The sequence below is a fragment of the Drosophila ficusphila genome, unplaced genomic scaffold (assembly GCF_018152265.1).
Source record: "Drosophila ficusphila isolate 14025-0441.05 unplaced genomic scaffold, ASM1815226v1 contig_414, whole genome shotgun sequence".
Taxonomy (NCBI): domain Eukaryota; kingdom Metazoa; phylum Arthropoda; class Insecta; order Diptera; family Drosophilidae; genus Drosophila; species Drosophila ficusphila.
In genome coordinates, this window is record NW_025064328.1 from 12,120,783 (window position 1) to 12,140,736 (window position 19,954).

General features: G+C 39.1%; 2 protein-coding genes across 6 annotated transcripts in view; both read right to left on the bottom strand.

The window, feature by feature from the left end:
• The window catches only part of LOC108096603 (AF4/FMR2 family member lilli), a 75,504-nt gene extending 73,231 nt beyond the window's left edge, over positions 1-2,273 (bottom strand). The window contains exons 1-2 of one of the 5 annotated variants that reach the window (XM_017198303.2): positions 2,119-2,273; positions 806-1,089 (exon numbers count right to left, since the gene is read on the bottom strand). The gene's annotated coding sequence lies outside the window, so the exon portion shown is untranslated. Of the gene's footprint in view, positions 1-805; positions 1,618-2,118 lie in introns of those variants that run through there. The other 4 variants (XM_017198301.2, XM_017198304.2, XM_017198302.1 and 1 more) reach the window with 4 other exon arrangements.
• Positions 2,274-3,476: 1,203 nt separating this feature from the next.
• LOC108096695 (E3 ubiquitin-protein ligase MYLIP) overlaps positions 3,477-19,954 on the bottom strand; it is a 28,419-nt gene continuing 11,941 nt past the window's right edge. Inside the window, exons 2-4 of the mRNA XM_017198512.2 lie at positions 6,885-7,897; positions 5,270-5,938; positions 3,477-4,743 (exon numbers count right to left, since the gene is read on the bottom strand). Coding sequence (XP_017054001.1) covers positions 4,461-4,743; positions 5,270-5,938; positions 6,885-7,897 — 1,965 coding nt within the window. The 3' untranslated portion in view covers positions 3,477-4,460. The remainder of the gene's footprint in view (positions 4,744-5,269; positions 5,939-6,884; positions 7,898-19,954) is intronic.

A 19,954-nucleotide genomic window follows, 5' to 3' on the forward strand; every position in this document is an offset into this window, starting at 1 on the left:
ACCAAATGCGACAAATACAGAACCAATATGTGTGTATACGGTTGGTCGAATGAAATACATATTTAATTATCGTATAAATCATCTTTTTTATTTCGGTTTTCGTTTTATTTACCATTGGGTTTGTTTTTGTTTGCTCGAAAAGGCGCCAGTCTCATTAAATTACCATTTTAATGACTATTTAATTTTGCCGATTTCACAAACAACGCGATTTGCGATTTAAATGAATAAATAAATGCGTGTATATTTTGCTAAGATCTGGAGTAACACATTTGATATACAGCAGATTTTTTATTTATAAATTCTTTTAGGATTGTAATTTATAAAACTCATAAAAAAACTTGATTAAAAATCAATTTTCCTGTGAATTCATGACTCAGTACTTTGCTATCGGTTTCGCCCTGTTTGTATCCATAAAAATTGTTTTCTTTCGCCAGACCGTGACTTAAATATTACGCCGCTAGAAAATCATAACTCAGTAGTTATAATATATGTATTAAATATAGCTATAGAGCATTTGCAATTTCTCATTCGCCTGAACTTACGCAATCTTTAATTGCAATTTTATGATAAAGTTGAGTTTGAGGCGGACACATTTGATTGAAACCGAATGGAACCAAACTGTCGATTTAAAATTGATTTAAATTAATTGAATTTTCAATTTGTCTTTCGCCGGCTTGCGAATTGAACCGGTAACCGGCAACCGGTTTCAACCGATTCAAGGCGAACCATCCAATTGAGCAAACGGTATTTTAATATTTTAACTGATTGATGGCAGTTAATATGGCCTGATTGTTCCGATACTGACCTGTGCTCCGGGGTGCTTCGGCCTATTCCAGTTGACTCCTATTAATCCAACTCATGTGCTTGTTTTTGTCAGGGAATTATTGTGTTGATTGAAGGTGGGAACAGGTGAAAGAAGGGCTTTACGGGAATTAAAGCCGAGTTGAGGGATCGAAGGGATTTAACTTCAGGGAAAACACATTTGGTTTCAGGCACTTTTCTGGACTTTCCTTTCGGGGTTTCTTTATTTCGTTTCTGTTAACACTCTTTGCTTTATCTTTTCACTTGCTTTTGAAGCTATTAAGAGCACTAGTGGATTTTTAGAATTTTGAATTGAGCAATTGTAGTATTATTTTTGGGTTTATCATTGTGTGTTTCCGATACCCATTATATGTTTGGTTTATTGATTTTGAGCTGACTTAACAGACTTTTATTTATTTTTGTTTACATACTTTTGATGTTTACTTCTTATTCTTATTTGTTTTTTTTTATGATTTTTGTTGGGGTTGAATAATCTAGAAGGGACCTAATGCGTGTGTTTTTAAATTTATTATTTTAATGTTAATGTTTTGAAATTATAATTTTATAAAAGAACAATGTGATAAGGATACGAACGTTTTTAATTTAATTTACTCGTTAGGTTTCACTCGTTTTATTTTGCTTCCTAGACACATTTTTGTTTTTACAGTTCAGTAAATGAAATTAGGAGCAGTTATGGAATCGTTTAATTGATTGATATGGTATTACACAATTTTTGTTAGGCTTGTACTCCCAGCTGTTTTTCTTTTTTACATTTATTATTGGTCCGTATTGTGTGATTTTGTTGACTTTCGTTTTCTGCCAGTGTATAATGTTCGCATTTGTAAACATTTTTACAGAATTCAGAACACAAATTTCGTTTCATGGCCGCTGCGGTGGTCTCTGCGCTGACGCCGGCAGCGACGCTGGCCGAGCGACGTCGACGTCGGCAGCGAAAGGCGACACCATTTCACCGGCAGCACTTCAAAGTGAGTGCGACAAAGACGTGCGATCGCGATCACACACACACACTCACGCACTGCAACTGTTGCAGGAGCAAAAACAACAACAAAAGTCAATGTTATTTTCTTTTTCTTTTTAGCGCTATGACCTTGGATCTGTTACCTTCTCAAGCTGAACTCTTGGACTTGTTAGGTTACCAGCGTTTTTAACACCTTAATAGTGCTTATCCAATTGTTTGCCTTTTGCTTTTGTTGCTTGTTGCTGCCGCTGCTCAGTCGCTGCTGCTGCCTCTGCCGGCGTCAGCTGATGGCGTACGCGTGTGTGAGTTTGTGTGTTTTTCCCGTTTGTTATGCTAACCCTTTTATTTCTGCGTAATTTTTAATGCCACCGTTTAATAGCAATATTTACGGAAAATTCGCGGGGCGTTGAGCAATATAGCGATTTTAGCGCGGAGGTGGATCGGCGAAGTCGACGGAACAGCGATATATAATTGCAGCAGCAGTGTAAGAAGAAGAGCAGCAGTCACACGCTAACGCGAATTTGCCACCTGGCTGGCAGAGTGGCCACATCGTTCGATTTTTGTGGATATTTTTAAAATTTATCAAATTATTTATAAGGCTTCATGGTTATATTTTAACTTTCCCAATTGATTTTAATTTATTTATTTAAAATAAAACATATTTAGGTGGTGAATGTCAGAGGCATAAGAAGAAGCATGACATCAGCTGATACTCATGTCTGGCTCAAATTGAGTAATGTACTAAAGCGTTAATGGCTTATTTCGGCGCCAACTTTTAAAAACTTTTTCCGTAAGACTAAATAGTTAAAAATTGCAAGGTAAATATAAGTAAATCATTACAAAATAAACACATTGCATTTAAGAAAACTTAAAGTGAAACCGCAATTGAATTAAAAAAAATGCCTATACCATTTAGTGCAACCTGAAATCCAAAACAACCAAATGGACTCAATATTGTTTTTTTTATTATTTCCCCTTTTCTTGGGTTTTTGGTTAACATAATAAATTGGATTTTCATTAAAAATGATTATTTTTTTATTATATCCATATACTGCCGGCGCGCCTTCCATCCAATAAAAAAATGCCACATTCGGGTTTTATCTTAGTCATCCCAAGATTCCACTATAAGACGTCTCGAGAACAAATTGGAAAACCAATACAAATTTTGTAAGCCAATATTTTCGCTGCTGCCACCCTTCTTGGTATGGAAATTAAGCCGCCAAGATATAAGGTCGAATCTAAACAACTTTTTCAGGATACAAAGTCAAATCCAAAAGTGGAACAAGCAAAGGTGATGCTCATCGAAAATATTTGTAGATGGGCCGACCTCACTTCCCAGATTATCTTTAATTCTTAAACTCCTCCATCCGAAAAGGATACCAAAGCGGTTAAAAACAAGAACATGAAAGGAAATATCGATGAGGTTAGATGATTTCAAATGCGAGGAACTTGATGACATTTTTTGAGAAAGTTTTTTATTTCGAATTCAGTTTTGGACGAAGACAGATCAACGTAAAAAGTGAAAAGAGGAAACCAAATTAAAAGAGAGAAGAATTTGTAGAGGAATTCTGAAGAAAATTAAGAAAATAGAAAACGATTTCGACCAGATAGAAAAGAATATTCCACTAAAGTTTTCAACAAAAGAAAGAATAAAATAAGTTTGCACGTTCCAAACAATAAACAACAGATAGCAAGGTACATTTAAGGTTTTTCATTGGTTTTCTTTTATATGTATATATATATATATATATGTATATATAGTATAACATTGTTAACATTTATTATTGACTATGTAATATCCACTGCAGAGATACTTTTCGTGTTTCGTGTTCTGTTTCCGTTTCTGTTTGTTTTGCAGGTACTTAGTACTACTTTGCTCCTTGGGTTTGCGATTATTGTACGCTTGTCCTATATACACACGCTAACATATATATATATCGTATATTCTTTAGGATATATGTGAGAATTGGGGGGTTTCTTGGGGGGGGCTTTCTGGGTTTTTGGGGGAGTTGGAATACTAAAGAGTTTAGGCGTTAATAAATACATCTCGAGTTTAGTTGGTAAAATGACTAACATTTAGTAAGTAACTATGTTGTACATTCAAGGGCTATATCGTATAAGGTATCGCTGATCTATAACGATCGTAAATATATAGTATCTATGTGTATACAGTGTGTATATGAATATGAAACAATCTGCAGTTATAGATTCTAGGCATAGGCTATGCAGTGAAGTCTTAGACGAGTTTAAATAGCACTTTCTCGAAGTCCGTACATCTATAAATAGTAAATATATCATATAGTATAGTATATCGTGTAAATCGCTAGCATATCTAGATCATAGTTAGAGTTACGAGTTTACAGTTACAGTTAAAGTTTTCAGTTGCTTATATCCGTAAAATACTTGAGTAAAGATAGAGCTAAGATTGTTGACAGACTGACTACTCCATTTCGAATTCTTATCTTTTCCCTAGAACAAATTCCCTTCTGCATGTTGCACATGACATGTTGCATGTTGCATGTTGCTAGTTGCTAGTTGCTAGTTGCTCGTTTGTTTTAGCTGGTTTGTTCCCATTTAGGTGTTGTGGTCAAATAGAATCGTTAGTGGATCATGTTGCATCTCAGACAATCGGCACGCACACCCATTCCATCAGCCGGAACAGCAGCGAGCACAACCAATTCTAGGCGGCCGTCGTGACCTTCGGCTGCCCTCCAATTCCGTTTCCGTTTCCGGTTGCTCCCGCCGAGGATCCCGCCTCCAGGGATCCGGATGCCATTGAGATCTCCTCCAGCTGGTGGAGCTGCTCCTCCATCTGGTGGCCACTGCCATCGAGGTGAGTGATGCTGCTGCTGCCGCTGGCGGTTGTGGCGCCGCCATCGACTTGACTGGTGCGCAGCTCCGGCGGCAGATAGATTTTGACCACGCTCGTTATCTTCACCCGGCAGTTCGGGCAGTTGCTGCATCTGCAAGGTAGAAATAATAAAATTAGTTTAGATTCATTAAACAAAAGTTAAAGAAAATAAACCTCTTATATCAGAAAAGTGCCCTTTAGTTTTGTTTTCATAAATTATACAATTTATCCCCATTCAAAAATAAAGAAAATGTAATTATGTAAATCTAATTGTATTTTTTTCAACGTTTCAAAAGTTGTTGCATTACTAAAACGAAGCTGGTAATTGAAGCTAATGAATATTTATCAGACATATTTGAAGTAAAAAAAAAACATAAATTTGTTATGATCCTTGAATAAAACAATCAAAAACAAAGTTTAAAAACAAACTGTATTACAATCTAGCTTTTAATAACAATTCTTTTTGTAACAAGTTCCCTTTTTATTTAAATTGTGAAACAGATAGTAAAATAATTTAAATAACTTTTGGTGCGATTTTCAATGTTAATTTTTCTAGGTAGCTTCTGAACTGATACTCTAAACTAAAGGCTTCTTTTTCAAATAAGAGTGCAAGGACCCTCTTCAAAGGGACAACTCACCTCGCAGCGCACTGGGCACAGGCGATGACGTGACAGCAGGGATTGAACATTGTGTTGATGGCGCGGTCCATGCAGATCTTGCACTGCATGGCCTCCGAGATGCGCGTGTCCACGCAGCGCTCAATCGCCGCCTCACGCGCCTCCTTCTCGCGAATGGCCAAATCTATCTTGCCGGCCATGGAGCCGCCGCCACCAGTCGCCATCCCCATCGTCATCGACATCGACAGCCCACTGACCCCGGCCACATCGTCCAGCGGATCACCGGCAGCGGCGCCCAGTCCTCCGCCAACGGCAGCAGAGCATCCTTCGGCTCCCTCGGCCACCAGATCTCCTCCCCGTTCGTGGAGCGTCCTTCTCGCCTGGTCGTGAACCTCGCGGCAGGTGTGCTGGATATCGAACACATACCGCTTGCCCAGCTCCGTGTTCTCCATGAACATCGAGGCGATGGTGCCCTTGAGATCCCTGGTGAACTGGTTGGTCACCACTCCGCGCACTTTGTCGCACACGTAGAACGCATGCCTTTCTGTGATGGAGCGGTAGAGTCCTGCGGCAATCGGCTGCTTGGGCAGCTTGATCTCCAGCTCCTTCCGATCGTTGTGGTCGTCCACATACTCCAGCTTGAAGGTGCGACGCAGCGACTTGGCCGCAGCGATGGCGCCAAAGGGGATGCTAAATATCAGAGAAACAAAATTGATTAGTTTTATTGTAATTAACCAAACAAACGAGATCCTATAACTCGAATCAAGAAAACCCTAGAAGAAATTTATACAGATTTTAATGTACCTGAAAAGATATACTAAATACTCATCTATAAATCAAACAAATTATTCCAATCTAATTTAAACAATTTCGCAAGTTTTCCTTTTGAGATTTTAAAAATAAATCATAGCATACTTTTATGCAGCATTTTTGGGTGATTGCAAATCTCCAGAGATTTTTGATAGCCCCTCTTAAATGTTAACCCACTGTAATAACAATATTAACTGGGTTTATAGACATTTTTTAACTTAATTATAAGGCCCCCTTATTCAGGTTTATAACGCAGAAAGTGGGTTCTATAAAAAACGAGACCTATGACTGTAATTTTGCGCTATATAAACCTAATGCAAAATCATTTCGTAAGTAGCCATAAAAAGGCCATTTAATCATTCAGGTTAATGTACCTTCTACTTTTAAGAACGCGGTGTTCGTTTCATGCAACATTTTTCTCCAAGGTGTTTTTTCAAGGCATCACCTTGACTTTTGTTTTATGAATTCATTAAGTCGGGTTTGGTTCAAAATGTACAGAAAGTAAACAAAATAATAAAATTTGAAGCGTAGGGGTGAACTCAAAAATGATTTCGTTGATTTATTCGATTGTATTTTTACTGTGAGTTGTATTAAGCATACAAATCAGTTAAATTTAATATAAGAACTGTAAGGGTTATACAATTCCCAAATTAAAAGATAGATTAGTTAATAATGTTTCTCATCTCTAGGTATATTTTGCAATTTATAAGTACATATATAAGGTTCAAGTTAAAACGTTTTTTCATAAAAAATGTTCTTGACACTTGGTGGCTTTAAGTAATGGATTCGAGTTATAGAAAATGCCATTATAGATCCCTGAACTCACCTTTGTTTCTCACCCCCCTTGCAGACGGTGATGCCATGGGCGCCCACCGCGATGTCGCACCGCGTGGCACTCTCGTTGGTGGTCACTCCGCTGAACAGCTCCTCGGCATAGCCCTCCAAGTCCTGGATGGACTTCAGCAACCAGTACTTGGCCGACTTGATGCTCATCTGCAGCTTGGCCAGCTTGCCGTGCTCCATGGCGATCTGGCGGAGATAATCCGCCGGCGGTTCGCCCTCGGAACTCGGCTGGATCAGGTACTCCTCGTACATCCGCAGCGGATTGCTGGCCAGCCGCTCATCCAGTCCCGTTTGACTGCTGCTGTTGCTCGGACTGCTGGAACTGCTGTTCGAATGCGTTTGCGAGCACGCGGATGTCGAGGCGGATGCGGATGCGGATGCAGATGCTGAAGCGGATGCGGAGGCGGAGGCGGATGCAGAGGCGGATGGCGATGGCTGGAGACTGCAACTTGTGATGCTATTCGTTGTGGGCAGCGTGCAGATCTCGATGTGTTCCATGGATTTCTGTTTGGATAACCTCCTTTTCTTGAAACTCAGGACATGTTCCTTCTCCTTTCGCTGCTGCTCCAATCTCTGTTGTTGCTGCTGTTGCTGTTGCTGCTGCTGTTGGGCCAACTCCCTTCGCATTCTCATCGGGCAGTCGGCCCTCAAAGATGACTCATTAAAGCGTAGACCATCTGCTTGGCAGAGGAGAGCTGCCAGCTTGGCTGCTCCACTCCAATCGGGAGCGGAAAGACGACCCTCCAGAAGATCCCTTCTCGCCTGCATGTAGAACAGATTCCGCACACTCTCCTGCAGGATGAAGTGCACCGGCACCCAGAACTTGACCCGCAGGGCCAGCATCAACTGGATGCCACTGCCACTGCTGCCACTGTCTCCTGAGAGCCGGTTGCGCAGGTTAATCCACTGCCGCGTCTGCGACTCCTTCTGGTTGGGCGTCCAGTGCTCCAGGCCGAAGTACTCCATCTCGCAGATGATGTTCAGGGCGCGACAGACCTGGAATTGAAGGAAAATAAACGAAGGGTTAGTTGAGAAGTTCTGTAATTCTGTAAGTAAATATAATAATATATAATAAGATTTATTGCATATTTAAAATCAAATAACAAATAAACCTCACTGTTTGCATGGCTGATTTTAATACCCTTTGTTAGAAAAAATTCATGTTTAATAATTCAAAATTGAATCTACATTATAAGACCACTACTATTCTGTTTGTATTTATTTTCCAAATGCAAACACAATAAAGTATTTCAGATCAGTCATCATACATTGTTTTATAATTTTTTTATAATTTGATTACCTTTTTCCCAGTATAATGGATCTCTACTATAAACTTCTGAACATTTAACTAGTTGTTATGAAGACTCCCTTGTTCTATTAAATTAATAGGCTCCAAACTATGCAAACTATAACCCTCAGCCATTTTCCGTTGCGGAAGGAAATTCCTTTGTCTCGCAGCTCGGAGGAATTAAAGTTTGGTCTAAATGTTTTTCAATCTATTCTGGATCAGCGACTTATCAATTCAGCTCGACAGAGCCTGTCAGCGACATGCGGCACGCGGCAGGAGGAGAGTTGGCCAAAAGCATGTCCTGTCGACTATCTACCAACATTTTGCGATGACAGCGGCAACATCCGCAGCAGCGGCAGCAACAACTGCCACTCTCAAGCGGATGGATTGGTGAAAAGCGGGGGAAAGTGGAGCAGGCAGAGGGGAAGGGGGAGGGGGAAAAACTTGTGGGTGGCTGCTGTGGTTTTCCAGAAATATTTGCTTATGCAACGAGCGTGTCATCATTTCGGAATGGAACGAGTTCAAATGCTGGCAGCATCTCGTGGCAAACAACATCCTCATGTGCGGTTCATAATGCCTGTTGATGATGATGACGCTCTCTGTCTGTCGGTTGGTTTTAACAAGTCGAAAATATACCCCCTCCTCCCCCTCTCCCCCTCCCCCTCATTTTTGGTTCACTTTTCCAGCCAGCCAATCCCCCAAAGGCAAAGTTGCATTGGCTGTAGCCAAAAAAAAAAAAAAAGGCAGGAAAAATGAAATTTGAAAACAATATACAACAGCGTAGCTTCGTGTTTTGTTTGAACTTGGAGCCTCGGGGCCCACCTTTAAATACTGGTACGTACTCCCCATTACCCCATGGATATAGTCTAAAGTCTCCTCCCCCCAGCAGCACTTTGCATAATGAGATATATGTATTACCCGACTTTCCGTTTTTCCTGCTTAGCCAAGGCAACAAGTTGCTCACGCATCAACGCCTTCGCACATTTTTCCCCATTTCCAATTAGGCGAAAAAGCGAGAAAAAAAAACACAAAATGGCAGGGAAAATGTAATAGATTACTAAGTGGGTGGTGTTTAAATTTATGAGTGGAATTATAAGCCATTAAAGTGAAATTCGAGACATTTTTCTAGTTGCTTTCTTGGTTACTGTTTTACTTTGCTTATCGCTGGTAAATTCTGTAATTTGAACCTGCAGAAAGCAAGTCATTTTTTAAAGAAAATGGTAGGTTATTTCAGAGATGTTGAATTTTAAAGCATACTTTTGGCAGCCAATGATTAGGTTTTAAAATCTTCAGACTTTATAAAAATAGTATGATATCCGAAAAACTTTAAAACAATGTGTAAAACAAATTTCAAATTAATAAATATACACATTTATAATTTAAATAAAATTAAAATAATAAATAAATTCCTAAAAATTATGCATGCCAATTTATTTTTTTCTCGGCGAAATAATAAATAAATTCCTGAATATAATGCATGCCAACTTAATTACTTCTCAGCTTATTGTATTCATAAATTCCTGGGAAATAATAGGAATTTCGTAGAAAGCAACAGCCTTTTGGGATCCTTGAACAAAGGACAATGTGAAATCCAATAAATCCCGATTCGATTCGCAAAACGAAGCCACTCGAACAACACGTTGGACTAATTAAGACGACAGATGCTGGCGGCAATTGCGGTTTGCAGTTTTCGAGCGGCTTCAAGTCGAACGCAATTAATTAATCAAGTACGCAGATCAATTTACATGCCACTCGAATGAATGGGCGTCTGAAGAAGAGCAAGAGCAAGAACAAGAACAAGAATGAATGTCGATGAAGGAAGGGGGCGTGGCAGCTTAGTAACGGTTGTTACACAGCCGACAGTGAATTTGATGTTCATCGTGAAACGGAAGCTTTGCCTTCGACTTTGTGGCCCTTGAAATCATGGCTCAAACGAAGGGTGGTGGGTGGTTTATTGGTAAGAGAGGGGGGAGAAAGGGGGTGGGGGGAGTCTTGAAATGTCGTGGGTTGCCGTTGACAACCGAAGAGCGAATCTAATGAAGCCTCTCGAGAGCTTTTCCTCGGGTAATAGCTGCAATCGCATATACTACGCATTTTCCGCCAATGGCAATGTTTAACTGAATTTAGGCAATCACCGCGAACAGATGGCAAATGGGAACCCAATTGGCAGATGGCGCATAAATCTGTCGGTAACCCAATGCCCAACTAATTACAATTCGTAATGAAGTAAATTCAAAGCGTAAGAAATATTTTGAAAATTTTCTAGCATTTCAGGGCCAACAAACCCATAAAGTTTCCAAAACAGAATTGCGCAATAAATAAACAAAGAAAATTTATAGACAGATATAAAATATTTGGTATACAAATTAAAAATAGTTTTTGTTAACCACGAGCTTCTTTATAAATCAGAAATTTATCCGTGTTCTAAACAATTTAATTAGCTCACTTAAATTGTTACAAAATATTGGGAATTTAATTTGGTTCTTTAGCCGCATTTAACATTATACTATAGTTAAAAATAGTGAGAGTGTTCTTTGCAATTTCGAACTATATTTGGAAATTATAAAACCATTTAATCAGCTTTATTTTATCTTAATGGTCTTTTTTATAGTTTGTTATGGGGTGAAAATTGGTTTTGACAATATTAAACCGCAATTCTTCCCCATTTTCGGGTTCACCGCAAAAGCTTAAATGCCATGCAAAAAAGATTTAAGCATTTTATACCAATTAGGCAACACATTCATTCCAACAAGTTGTGCTCATAGAAATAATTCTGTACTTTATTTTTTTAAATTTATTTTGGATTGGAGAGCAAAACGTGGCAACAAGCGGAACCAAAAACAAAATACAAGTCCGTATACTATATACATATATACATATATATGAACATTCATTCACCGCAGAAATAACAAAAATACAGAAAAATACAGAAAAAATACAGAAAAATCGTCGCTGGCGTCGCCGCTGTCAAGTGCAAAGTCCACTTTTGTGGATTTCGCTAAAATTAAATAAAACACGAAAGCGATTCGCTGCTGCCTGCTAAATGCGAAACGTGAACTTATTTTCAGAGCAACAATAGCGGCAATAACAAATAAGCCGGCAACTCAAGCTCCACCGAAAAGCCTGACATAACCGAAACTTTCGTAATTCCCATACTGATATGCGAATTAAATTCGCAAATCTCCACCCCCTCTAAAAAAAAAAAAAAAAAAAAAAGATGACAAAAGTACCCTTCTTGATTATACGCCTTAATGCATTTCGTAATACAGCGGATCCGAATATAAAGACTTATTTGCCGTTATTGCTGGCCATATTTGGGGTTTTTACTATAGCGAATCGGAGGGCAACAAGCGGGTAAAGTAGCCTCTACAATATTTGCACGTGCTGTTGTCTTACTTTTTATTAAGACTCTTAAGATATCTGTATTTGCGAAACCCCTTAAGACATTAAATGGGGAAACTGAAATTTCATTGAGTTTATTTATAGTTATTCGCACTTAAATTCTGAAAGTATTTTCAATGATTTTTTCTTACTTACACATACCTACATATGTACATATGTGTTTTATTACTAGTCGTTAAATCTGCTTGTAAAATTACACCTGCTTGTTATGTTGAATTGCGAAAGGAAAGGAAACAGCATTTTGATTTTCGAATAGATATTGCGTTCTTAAAATAACTTTAGTTAGTCAACTGTTCTATTTCTTTTAAACATTGCAATTCGTTGCTCCAGTTTTCGGAATCCACGCTTTGTTTTTAAAGAATGTGTTGTGCTTTGAGGTAAATGTCTATAAAAATGATTGGAGCACATGGAAGCAGACTTTGAGTAAACAAATTTTATGTTTCCTTTAATTTCCCTGCTTTTATTATCACTCGTAAATTAGCAAGGGTAGAATTACAAGCGCATCTACACCTGTTTCTTACATTTAATTTTCTTAAGAGTCTCGCGAAGAGCGAGCTTAAGGGAGAACTCTCCGCAAAGGTAAACAAAGTGGAGCCCGAGAAAATTCAGGGGAGAACAAAAAGAGCGTGGCTCTCTTCTTTCGGAGCAGACAACACTTGTAAACGCTCGAGGGGGGGCTCTTCGTGGGGGGGAGCTATGACTGGCTGGGAGCAGAAAACCCGACCGAATTGGACTTTGGACCCGAGTCTTCGAAATGCCAATTGGACTTTGGACTGGCACTCGCCTAGTGAGTGTTGTGTTTTGTTGTCTTGTTGCTCTGTTGCTGTGTGCTTTTGTTGTTCCTCTTGCTCTCCGTTGTTTATTATAAGTATGTTTTGTATATACATATATGTATGCCCCAACGATCGCTGTGTGTTTTTGTGATTTTTTGTTATTTGTATTTGCTTAGTTTAATGGCCTGCCGAAACCGAAACTGTAACTGTAATTGAAACCGAAGCCATGACGTCAGTGGGAGCCGACTTTGTACTTTGAACCCGTGTGGAGGAGCGAAAAGAGAGCGATGGAGAGTGCAGCAGTTAATGAAAGGCGATTAAATGCAATTGGAGCAACACACGTGCGAAAAAGAGAAATGAGTGGGTGGCAGAGAGAAAGACAGAGATGGGGATAGTGATCAAGGCTGATGCCAACTCTCTTCCTCTTGATGAACGAGATAAACAAAGACAGATGGAAATTTGTTTCCATAAACGGTTAGAACTTGTTCGCCTTTTGTGCTCTTTTTTTGCAGGTCATGCGCTTATAGAGTGATCACTTGCTCCCCACATCCCCATCTCTCACCCGCTGACAGATGGCCCGCATGAGGGAAGGGGGAAAAAAGGGGGAGGTAACAGCTGCACCTCTATTTGCACTGGAAAAAATACGCAGTTATCTTAATTTGTTAACATCAGTTGATGTTGAACTACAAAAGGGTTTGGAAACTAATATAAAATGGGTTATAAGCCAAGTCGTTCATTGGCTTAAACAAAATGAAAAGAAAACTTTCATAAATAAATTTTTCTTGAATTTTTCATCCCATTTTCTCCGTGTTATTGGGAATTAAAGTGCACTGAAACAGGTTCGATGCAGGGAAATTGTCCATAAATTGCACTTAATTACCTATGCACCGTGACAGGGGCGGGGATTCACGAGGAGGAGGGATGCGATTCACGTGCTCGCCATGTGCGCCACCTTATAAGTCGTAGCCGTCTTTATCAACCTGCCCCGCCCCCTTGAGCGCTCCCATAACTGTTTCCACGTTCGGTGAATGCCTTTTAATTGCTGACGTGAGAACCGGCAAAATGGCAGAATTTATCTGACAAATGGCGAAAAGTGAAATACATACTATGTATGTATATACCCATGATATACGGCGCACATGAAATATGGAAAGCGGGCAGCGAATACAAGTGCAAATTAATTAAGCGAAAGTCTGGACCACCGGGCGCAGCAATTATCGAAGGCGAAAGATCGAAATGTCAAGGTGATGCGTTTAAGCCACTGATGCAACCAGGTACCATTCAATAAGTGCGAATCAAAACGATGACGAAGTTTGATTCTTATATAACGAAAGTATCAAAAGCTTGGTATTCCCAATCGATTGCTCATCGAGCTACTCAAATACATATTACCGAAATGGAATATTCGTTTGCTAAGCAAATTTTAATATGGTTATTCACAAACGAGGTGTGTTTTTTTTTTTATACCAAGGCAATTACTACATATTTTTATATATTACAAATGTAATAGTACAAAAGGTATTTTGAACCATATAAATAAGCAATTTTCTTTCTTTTAAGCTTTTAGTAAACTAGTTTTTTGTCTGACCCATATGGCAATTTCGCTTGATCATGAAAAAAGTGTCTAGAAGCGAGTTTGTATTATTCACCCGCAAAATTGAACATCAGCAAATATTAATTGGCTCAAAGTAGAAGAATGCCAGGTAGCTGCAGTTCCAGTGCAATACTGTTATCAGCTGCGATCTGTTGATTTCTAATTAGCAATGCGAACTATCAACAAGTGTGAAAAAGGCGTTTCAATTTCAACCTTCAGTTTCAACCTTCGGCACTGTATTCACAAAGTTGCGCCTCTTTATTGAATTTCCCTTTCAATGTGAAAACTAGATTGAATAGTGAAGCGCCACCGCTGTTACTAATCAGGCTTTTTTTTATACTTTAGAAGGCACAATCTATATAATCTGGGCCCCTGGCATTTTGTATTTCCGTTCAATATAAATCCGATTGAAATGAAAATAAAACTCTTCTTCGTTTCTATTAGAATGTAAGCACGTGTGTTCCTTCTCTATCGCCCTCGTACTCTCTTTATGCGCAAGTGAGTGAGATAGAGAGCGAATGCATTTAATTTCTGCAATAGTGCAGTGGCAGCGACGCCGGCAGAGGCAGCGACCGACTGAACATTGGACTTTGATCGTTGGCCATAAATTTTATAGCAAAAACGAAACAAATGCTAGAAGAAACTAAAAGCTAAAAACAAGAAACAACAAAAATTCTACATTCAAAGTGCACACTAAAAATGCAATAAGAACGAGAAAACAACGAAAAAGTAGAAAAAACAAGACAGTGCATCGAGTGGTTTTAATGCCATTTCATAAGAGCAATTAAAACGCTAATCGAAATGGAGAAGAAGCATGTCCTCGGACATTAATGTTATTGCTAAAGGCAACACATACATGCAACCAAAAGAAAGTGCTATAAAAATAGTACTGGGAAAAAACATTTTTAATATTTTTACCAATAAGAAAGGAGATTAAACATACATTTCTGTAAAAAAATTAAATTATATAAATGGGGTAATACATTTTTATTTAACTATTAATTTTACTTTGTCCTTGCAGTGATCTTATAAAGTGAAAACCCCCTTTGAGTTTCCTTATTTGTTGACATATCATTCGGAATTCGGCCGAAGAACCAAGTTTATGGAACAACGGCTATAAAACTCTCATCCTCCTTATTATTGTTTACTTTTTTTTTGGCAATTATATGGGTGGCCCCAATTCGCTGAGTGATCCAGTGTGGCCGTTGTCTTCCTGCATTTTTAATGAAAATGCTTTGGGAGAGACGTCGGTTTTTTGACTGTTTTTAGCTGTTTTGGCCAGTTGTACGTGACTCTTGGCACAGCACTCGGCCAAAACGGTTGCGTCAACGGCTAAAAGCCAACGTCAATTGCAAACGGCAAAAGGCTGCTGCAGTGAGTCTTAAATAAAAATCATGCTGATGTTGTGTATGTGGAACTACAGCCATACAGAAAATCAGGGCAGCCAAATGAAAATATATGTGTCGTCCTGTGCATATTTATGCAGAAATGTGTGTCCTGGCAAATGCCATAATTTTACCCGTTCTCCTCGCCATTTTTTTCACCGCCTTTCAGTTGACTTTTTTCCTCATTTTTTTCGAGTTTTTGTGTTTGTGTGTGTGTGTTTGGGTTTTTTTTTTTTTGTATCCGCCTCTGTTGTTTTGGTTTCGTTAAGTATGCGTCATTTTCAGTGGCTGCCACTTTTTGCGTGCGTTGCGCGAAAATGCGGAAAAGCCGCAGGGCTCCCTGGTACACAGCCCTTCCTTCCGCCTTTTTATTTTCTTTTCCCCTTTCGGGAGTTGGCTGTTGGCTGTGCAGTGCAAACAAGTCCTTTACAACAACGGCGGACCAAATAAGCATGCAAATGCATTACATTGTAGGAGCACCAGCTCCTGAAATTATGCGAGCGAGAGCGGGAGGGAGGGGGGTTGGGTTTTCCAGACCCTAATTAGCATGGCATTGCATTCCCAATTGCAGCGACGTGATGCCAGATTATTGTTGGCTTAACTTTGTGGCCAACTTTTAAGAGCTGGAAATATTAGAGCACTAAATAATGAGTTTAACCGCCACACGATTTTGCAGCACATTAAGGTTTAAGGAAGTTTCCAAAGTATAAACTCTGAGCTTTTCATAAAAAAAAGCCAGCAAATGTGGGATAAAGTGGTTTTGTATCAGACATTTTTATAGCTTATTTCCTTTAAGATACTGCAAAAATAAATGCATTTCAAACAAATGTATGATTTCTTTCCTCTCTTTTATCAGAAATTATTTATTGTTTCCCGGAATGAAGTTCTAAATTTATTTTCCTTTGGCTTAAACTATAAAGAAATGTGTGGTTTGTTAGAATCACTCACATATAACAATAATTACTTATGAAAATAACTATTTTATTTAGTTATAATACCACCGCAAGCCATTTAGCATATTTAATTTGAAACCACAAAACATAAAGTTTATCCGCACATCAAAGTTGGCATAGAAACCAGAACTTTTTGGTTGATCACAGAAAAAGAAACACTGTTTGGACAAAAACATTCATTTGATTTCTATAGCAGATTCTCTAGACTCGGAATCACATTTGCAACTTGATAAATTACATTTTGGCTAAATGAAATGTCTGCTGGAGGAGGCGAAACTTTTCGGGCCCACAAAGCAGGGAAAACTTGGCTAAAAGAATGTCAAGTGCACATACGAGAAAGGCAGAAATGGAAATTCTGAGGAATCCTAAGATGACGAAATGTGCTTTTGCCGAGGATGCATTCCACCGAAAATGAGGCGGGAATATATATACATATATATGGCCAAAGGTCAGGGTCTTTCGCCCCAACCCCAAAAACTTGGACAATTGTCGAATGTTTAAGATGCCAAAAGCCGGCTAAAAAAGACAAGAAAAAAGGGACATAATAATAAAAAGAAATTTCTTCCGCTCGGCGGCTTTTTTGTGTGTGGGAAAAGGATGCATAATAAGGCAACATTATGCGGCAAGTTTAGGGGGAGGGGTTGGGTTTCCAAAGGGGGATTGGAGGAGCACTGCAGGATGGCACAGTTCCAAAATATAATAACAGAGATATCAGCAAATCGGTTTTCGGCTCTTCAGGCCTGCGAAAGTTTACACAAAGCGAGGGTTTTCCCAGTACTTTATCTTTTTTCTTCTTCGTTTTTTTTTTGTGTTATTTTAAAGGACCTCGTGGTGCAGCTGCTTTGATGATTTATCCGCTGGCCCCGCCCACAATCCAACACGGTCCGCCCACTTTTATAACCCTGGCTATGAACTTGTTTACCCATAAATCCACAAGGCAGGCTTACAAGTTCACCTTACCCGCAGCTCCTCCCGCTTTTGGCCGCTCTCCAATGTATTTCAATTAAGTTATCAAATACCCAAACACACACACACACAGAGAACACACATACAACATACAGCATACAATACACACACTTGGCTACCAGCTAGCCGGTTTGTATCTGTCAGTTACCAAAAAATGTATATTTTTTATATATATTGGTTGGTAGGTGGCAGCTTGATTGTGGGTGGGGCAAGGGGAGGGGGAGGAGGCGTATGAACATCCCGCCTGCCTGTTGCCAGGTGCCAGGTTTTCCGAGCAGGTCGACCTGCTCTTGTCTGCCTCGTATTGATTTTCCTTCTGGCCAAAAGTCTCTTTCCCCCCTCCCCCCTCCCCTTTTCGCCTCCCCCTTGAAGCAATTCCATGTTTGCACTTGATAATTCCGCCCGGGCATTTGCCATGCAAATGGGCCCGCTGCCAAGGCACATAATAATATATCATTTAAAGTTGTTCGGTCACTTAAAAATTGCTTGTCCACCGCCCCATTTTCTAGTTTCCTAGTTTCCTAGTTTTTAGTGTCTAGTGTCCTGCAGGCCGGCAGAATTGCCAGACTGGCGTGTCCGGGCTCATTTATTCTAATTGTAAATTGTAAATTGCATTCGTCCTTGGACCCTTTTCGCTTTCGCCTCGAGCATCTAGCGGTATCGGAAATCGCGCGTGACAAGCTTAGCCTAACCAAACACAAAGGGGGGCCTTGCCCCCCCACTCCTGCACTTCGACCTCTGACCCCTCGTGCAGGTAGAAAAAAATATGTACACTTGTTGTGTAAATATTTGCACAATCCTGAACGAAGAGTGTTTAATGTTATTATTAACATAACGATGAAGTTGTGAAATAAGTGTATTTAAACGTAAAATGTATTATTTTTATCAATATTTAAAAAACCCCAATTTAATGAAAACAAATTATATACTTTTGTTTATTTTTTTAATAAATTTCTTATTGTATTTCTTTAAACATTGAAAGTAGATCTCTAAAAGCTTTTGGTTCTTTATAAAGTTTTAATTAAAACTTTTTTATTTTAATTTTTTAATTTGCTCCGTAGTTCTTTAGATAATTGGATTTGTTTTTTTAATATTTAATCTAAAAACCCCATTTCATATTCCCGCCTGTTGTTTTTTTTATTGAGGTAGGCAAAAGTTGTCATCCTATCCTAACAATATCTTGTTTTTAGAAACTTTTTAGCTTAGCAATTTGCCAGGAAAGTTTTAATCCAAACTTTAGATGACAAATTTTCCGCAAACTGTATATCGTTCGGTTTTCCTTTCCACCCGCTGTTTCCACTTCCATTCAAATGACTTTAGTCATTGCAGTTAATGATGCCTGGCTTTAGGCCCCCATCTCCCACCTCCGGCTGCCCACACTCTTTTGGCCAAGTTCGGAGGCTTTGATGGACATTTGATGGCTACTGGCCACCCAGCAAACTCACACCCACCATATGCCAAATGGCAATTTTCACTTCGTTAAAATTGTAGAATTTTCTTTTCGAGCAATTTAGTAGCGGAAAATGCTTTTGATGCCGGCGAAAGGAAAGCTCCGCTAGCGGATACTGGCTAAGTGGACGATGAAGGCTGAGATTGGGGAGACGTTTTCAGGGGATTGGGAATTGGGAGCTGGGAAAATTGTGGAACTCGGCACCTGGCAGACTGCAGGTCTACCAAACACCCCGATTAGAAGTGATTAGGGGGTCTGATATGATTATTCCAGAACCGTACTCGCATTGCAAAAAAAAAAAAAAAAAGAAAAATAGCAGAAACAGCAAATGCAAATAAAAAATGTATTAACACACGCGGCTATTCCCGCAATTATCATTTCGTGACCCGCGGCAATTTTCCAATGGCATATGAATATGTAAAATTCAAATGCAAGCCCAATCATCCTTCCCCCTTCAGCAGTTTTTTTTTTAATGTAATTACCTACACTAAAATAAATAAATCCCATGCCAGTACGATTTGCATAAAAACCGTAATTGAAATGCTTCGCGAAATTTCTGTTTTCTTACGACTTAATTAATTTTACTCCTGGCAATGAAAATGCCGCTTTAAGAGGCTCAATTAAAATGGCATTATCCTGGTGCTGATTGTGGTTTTCTTTTGAGGGCTGAGGGAAGCGAAAAACAAAAGACGTGGGTAGGGCTTTCGGACAATGCAAACAGGACATTATTACCGCCGGACAATGTACTATACTTCTTTGGGCGGTAAAATAAAAATAAGAGCATTTAATTAAGACTGCCGAAGGACGAATTATTTTGCGCAGAGAGGGCACATTTTAAGCGCTAATTGAAACGGGGAAAATTACGAATGAAAAGCCCCGTCGCTGTGTACAAAATAAATTGCAGTTTAATTTGATGCCGGAAAGGCTCTAGATTTCGACACAAACAAAAATAATGTTTATGATTTATAATGAAAATTGGGAAACAAAAACAAAGTAAATTTTTCAAACAAATTAAAATCTCTGCAGGATTTGTCCCAGAACCATAAATTATCTTTTATCTATCTTATCTATCTTATAAAAATATCCTTGGTTTACATTTTCAATTCAGATTTATGATCTACAACTGATACTAATCTATATTTTTTTGTGTGCACTGTGATTTATTTTCTGATCCGGTTGCTGATCGGATTTGTTGTGCGAGTTCGCTTTCCATCATGATTTTATATGCTTTTATTGGCCCTC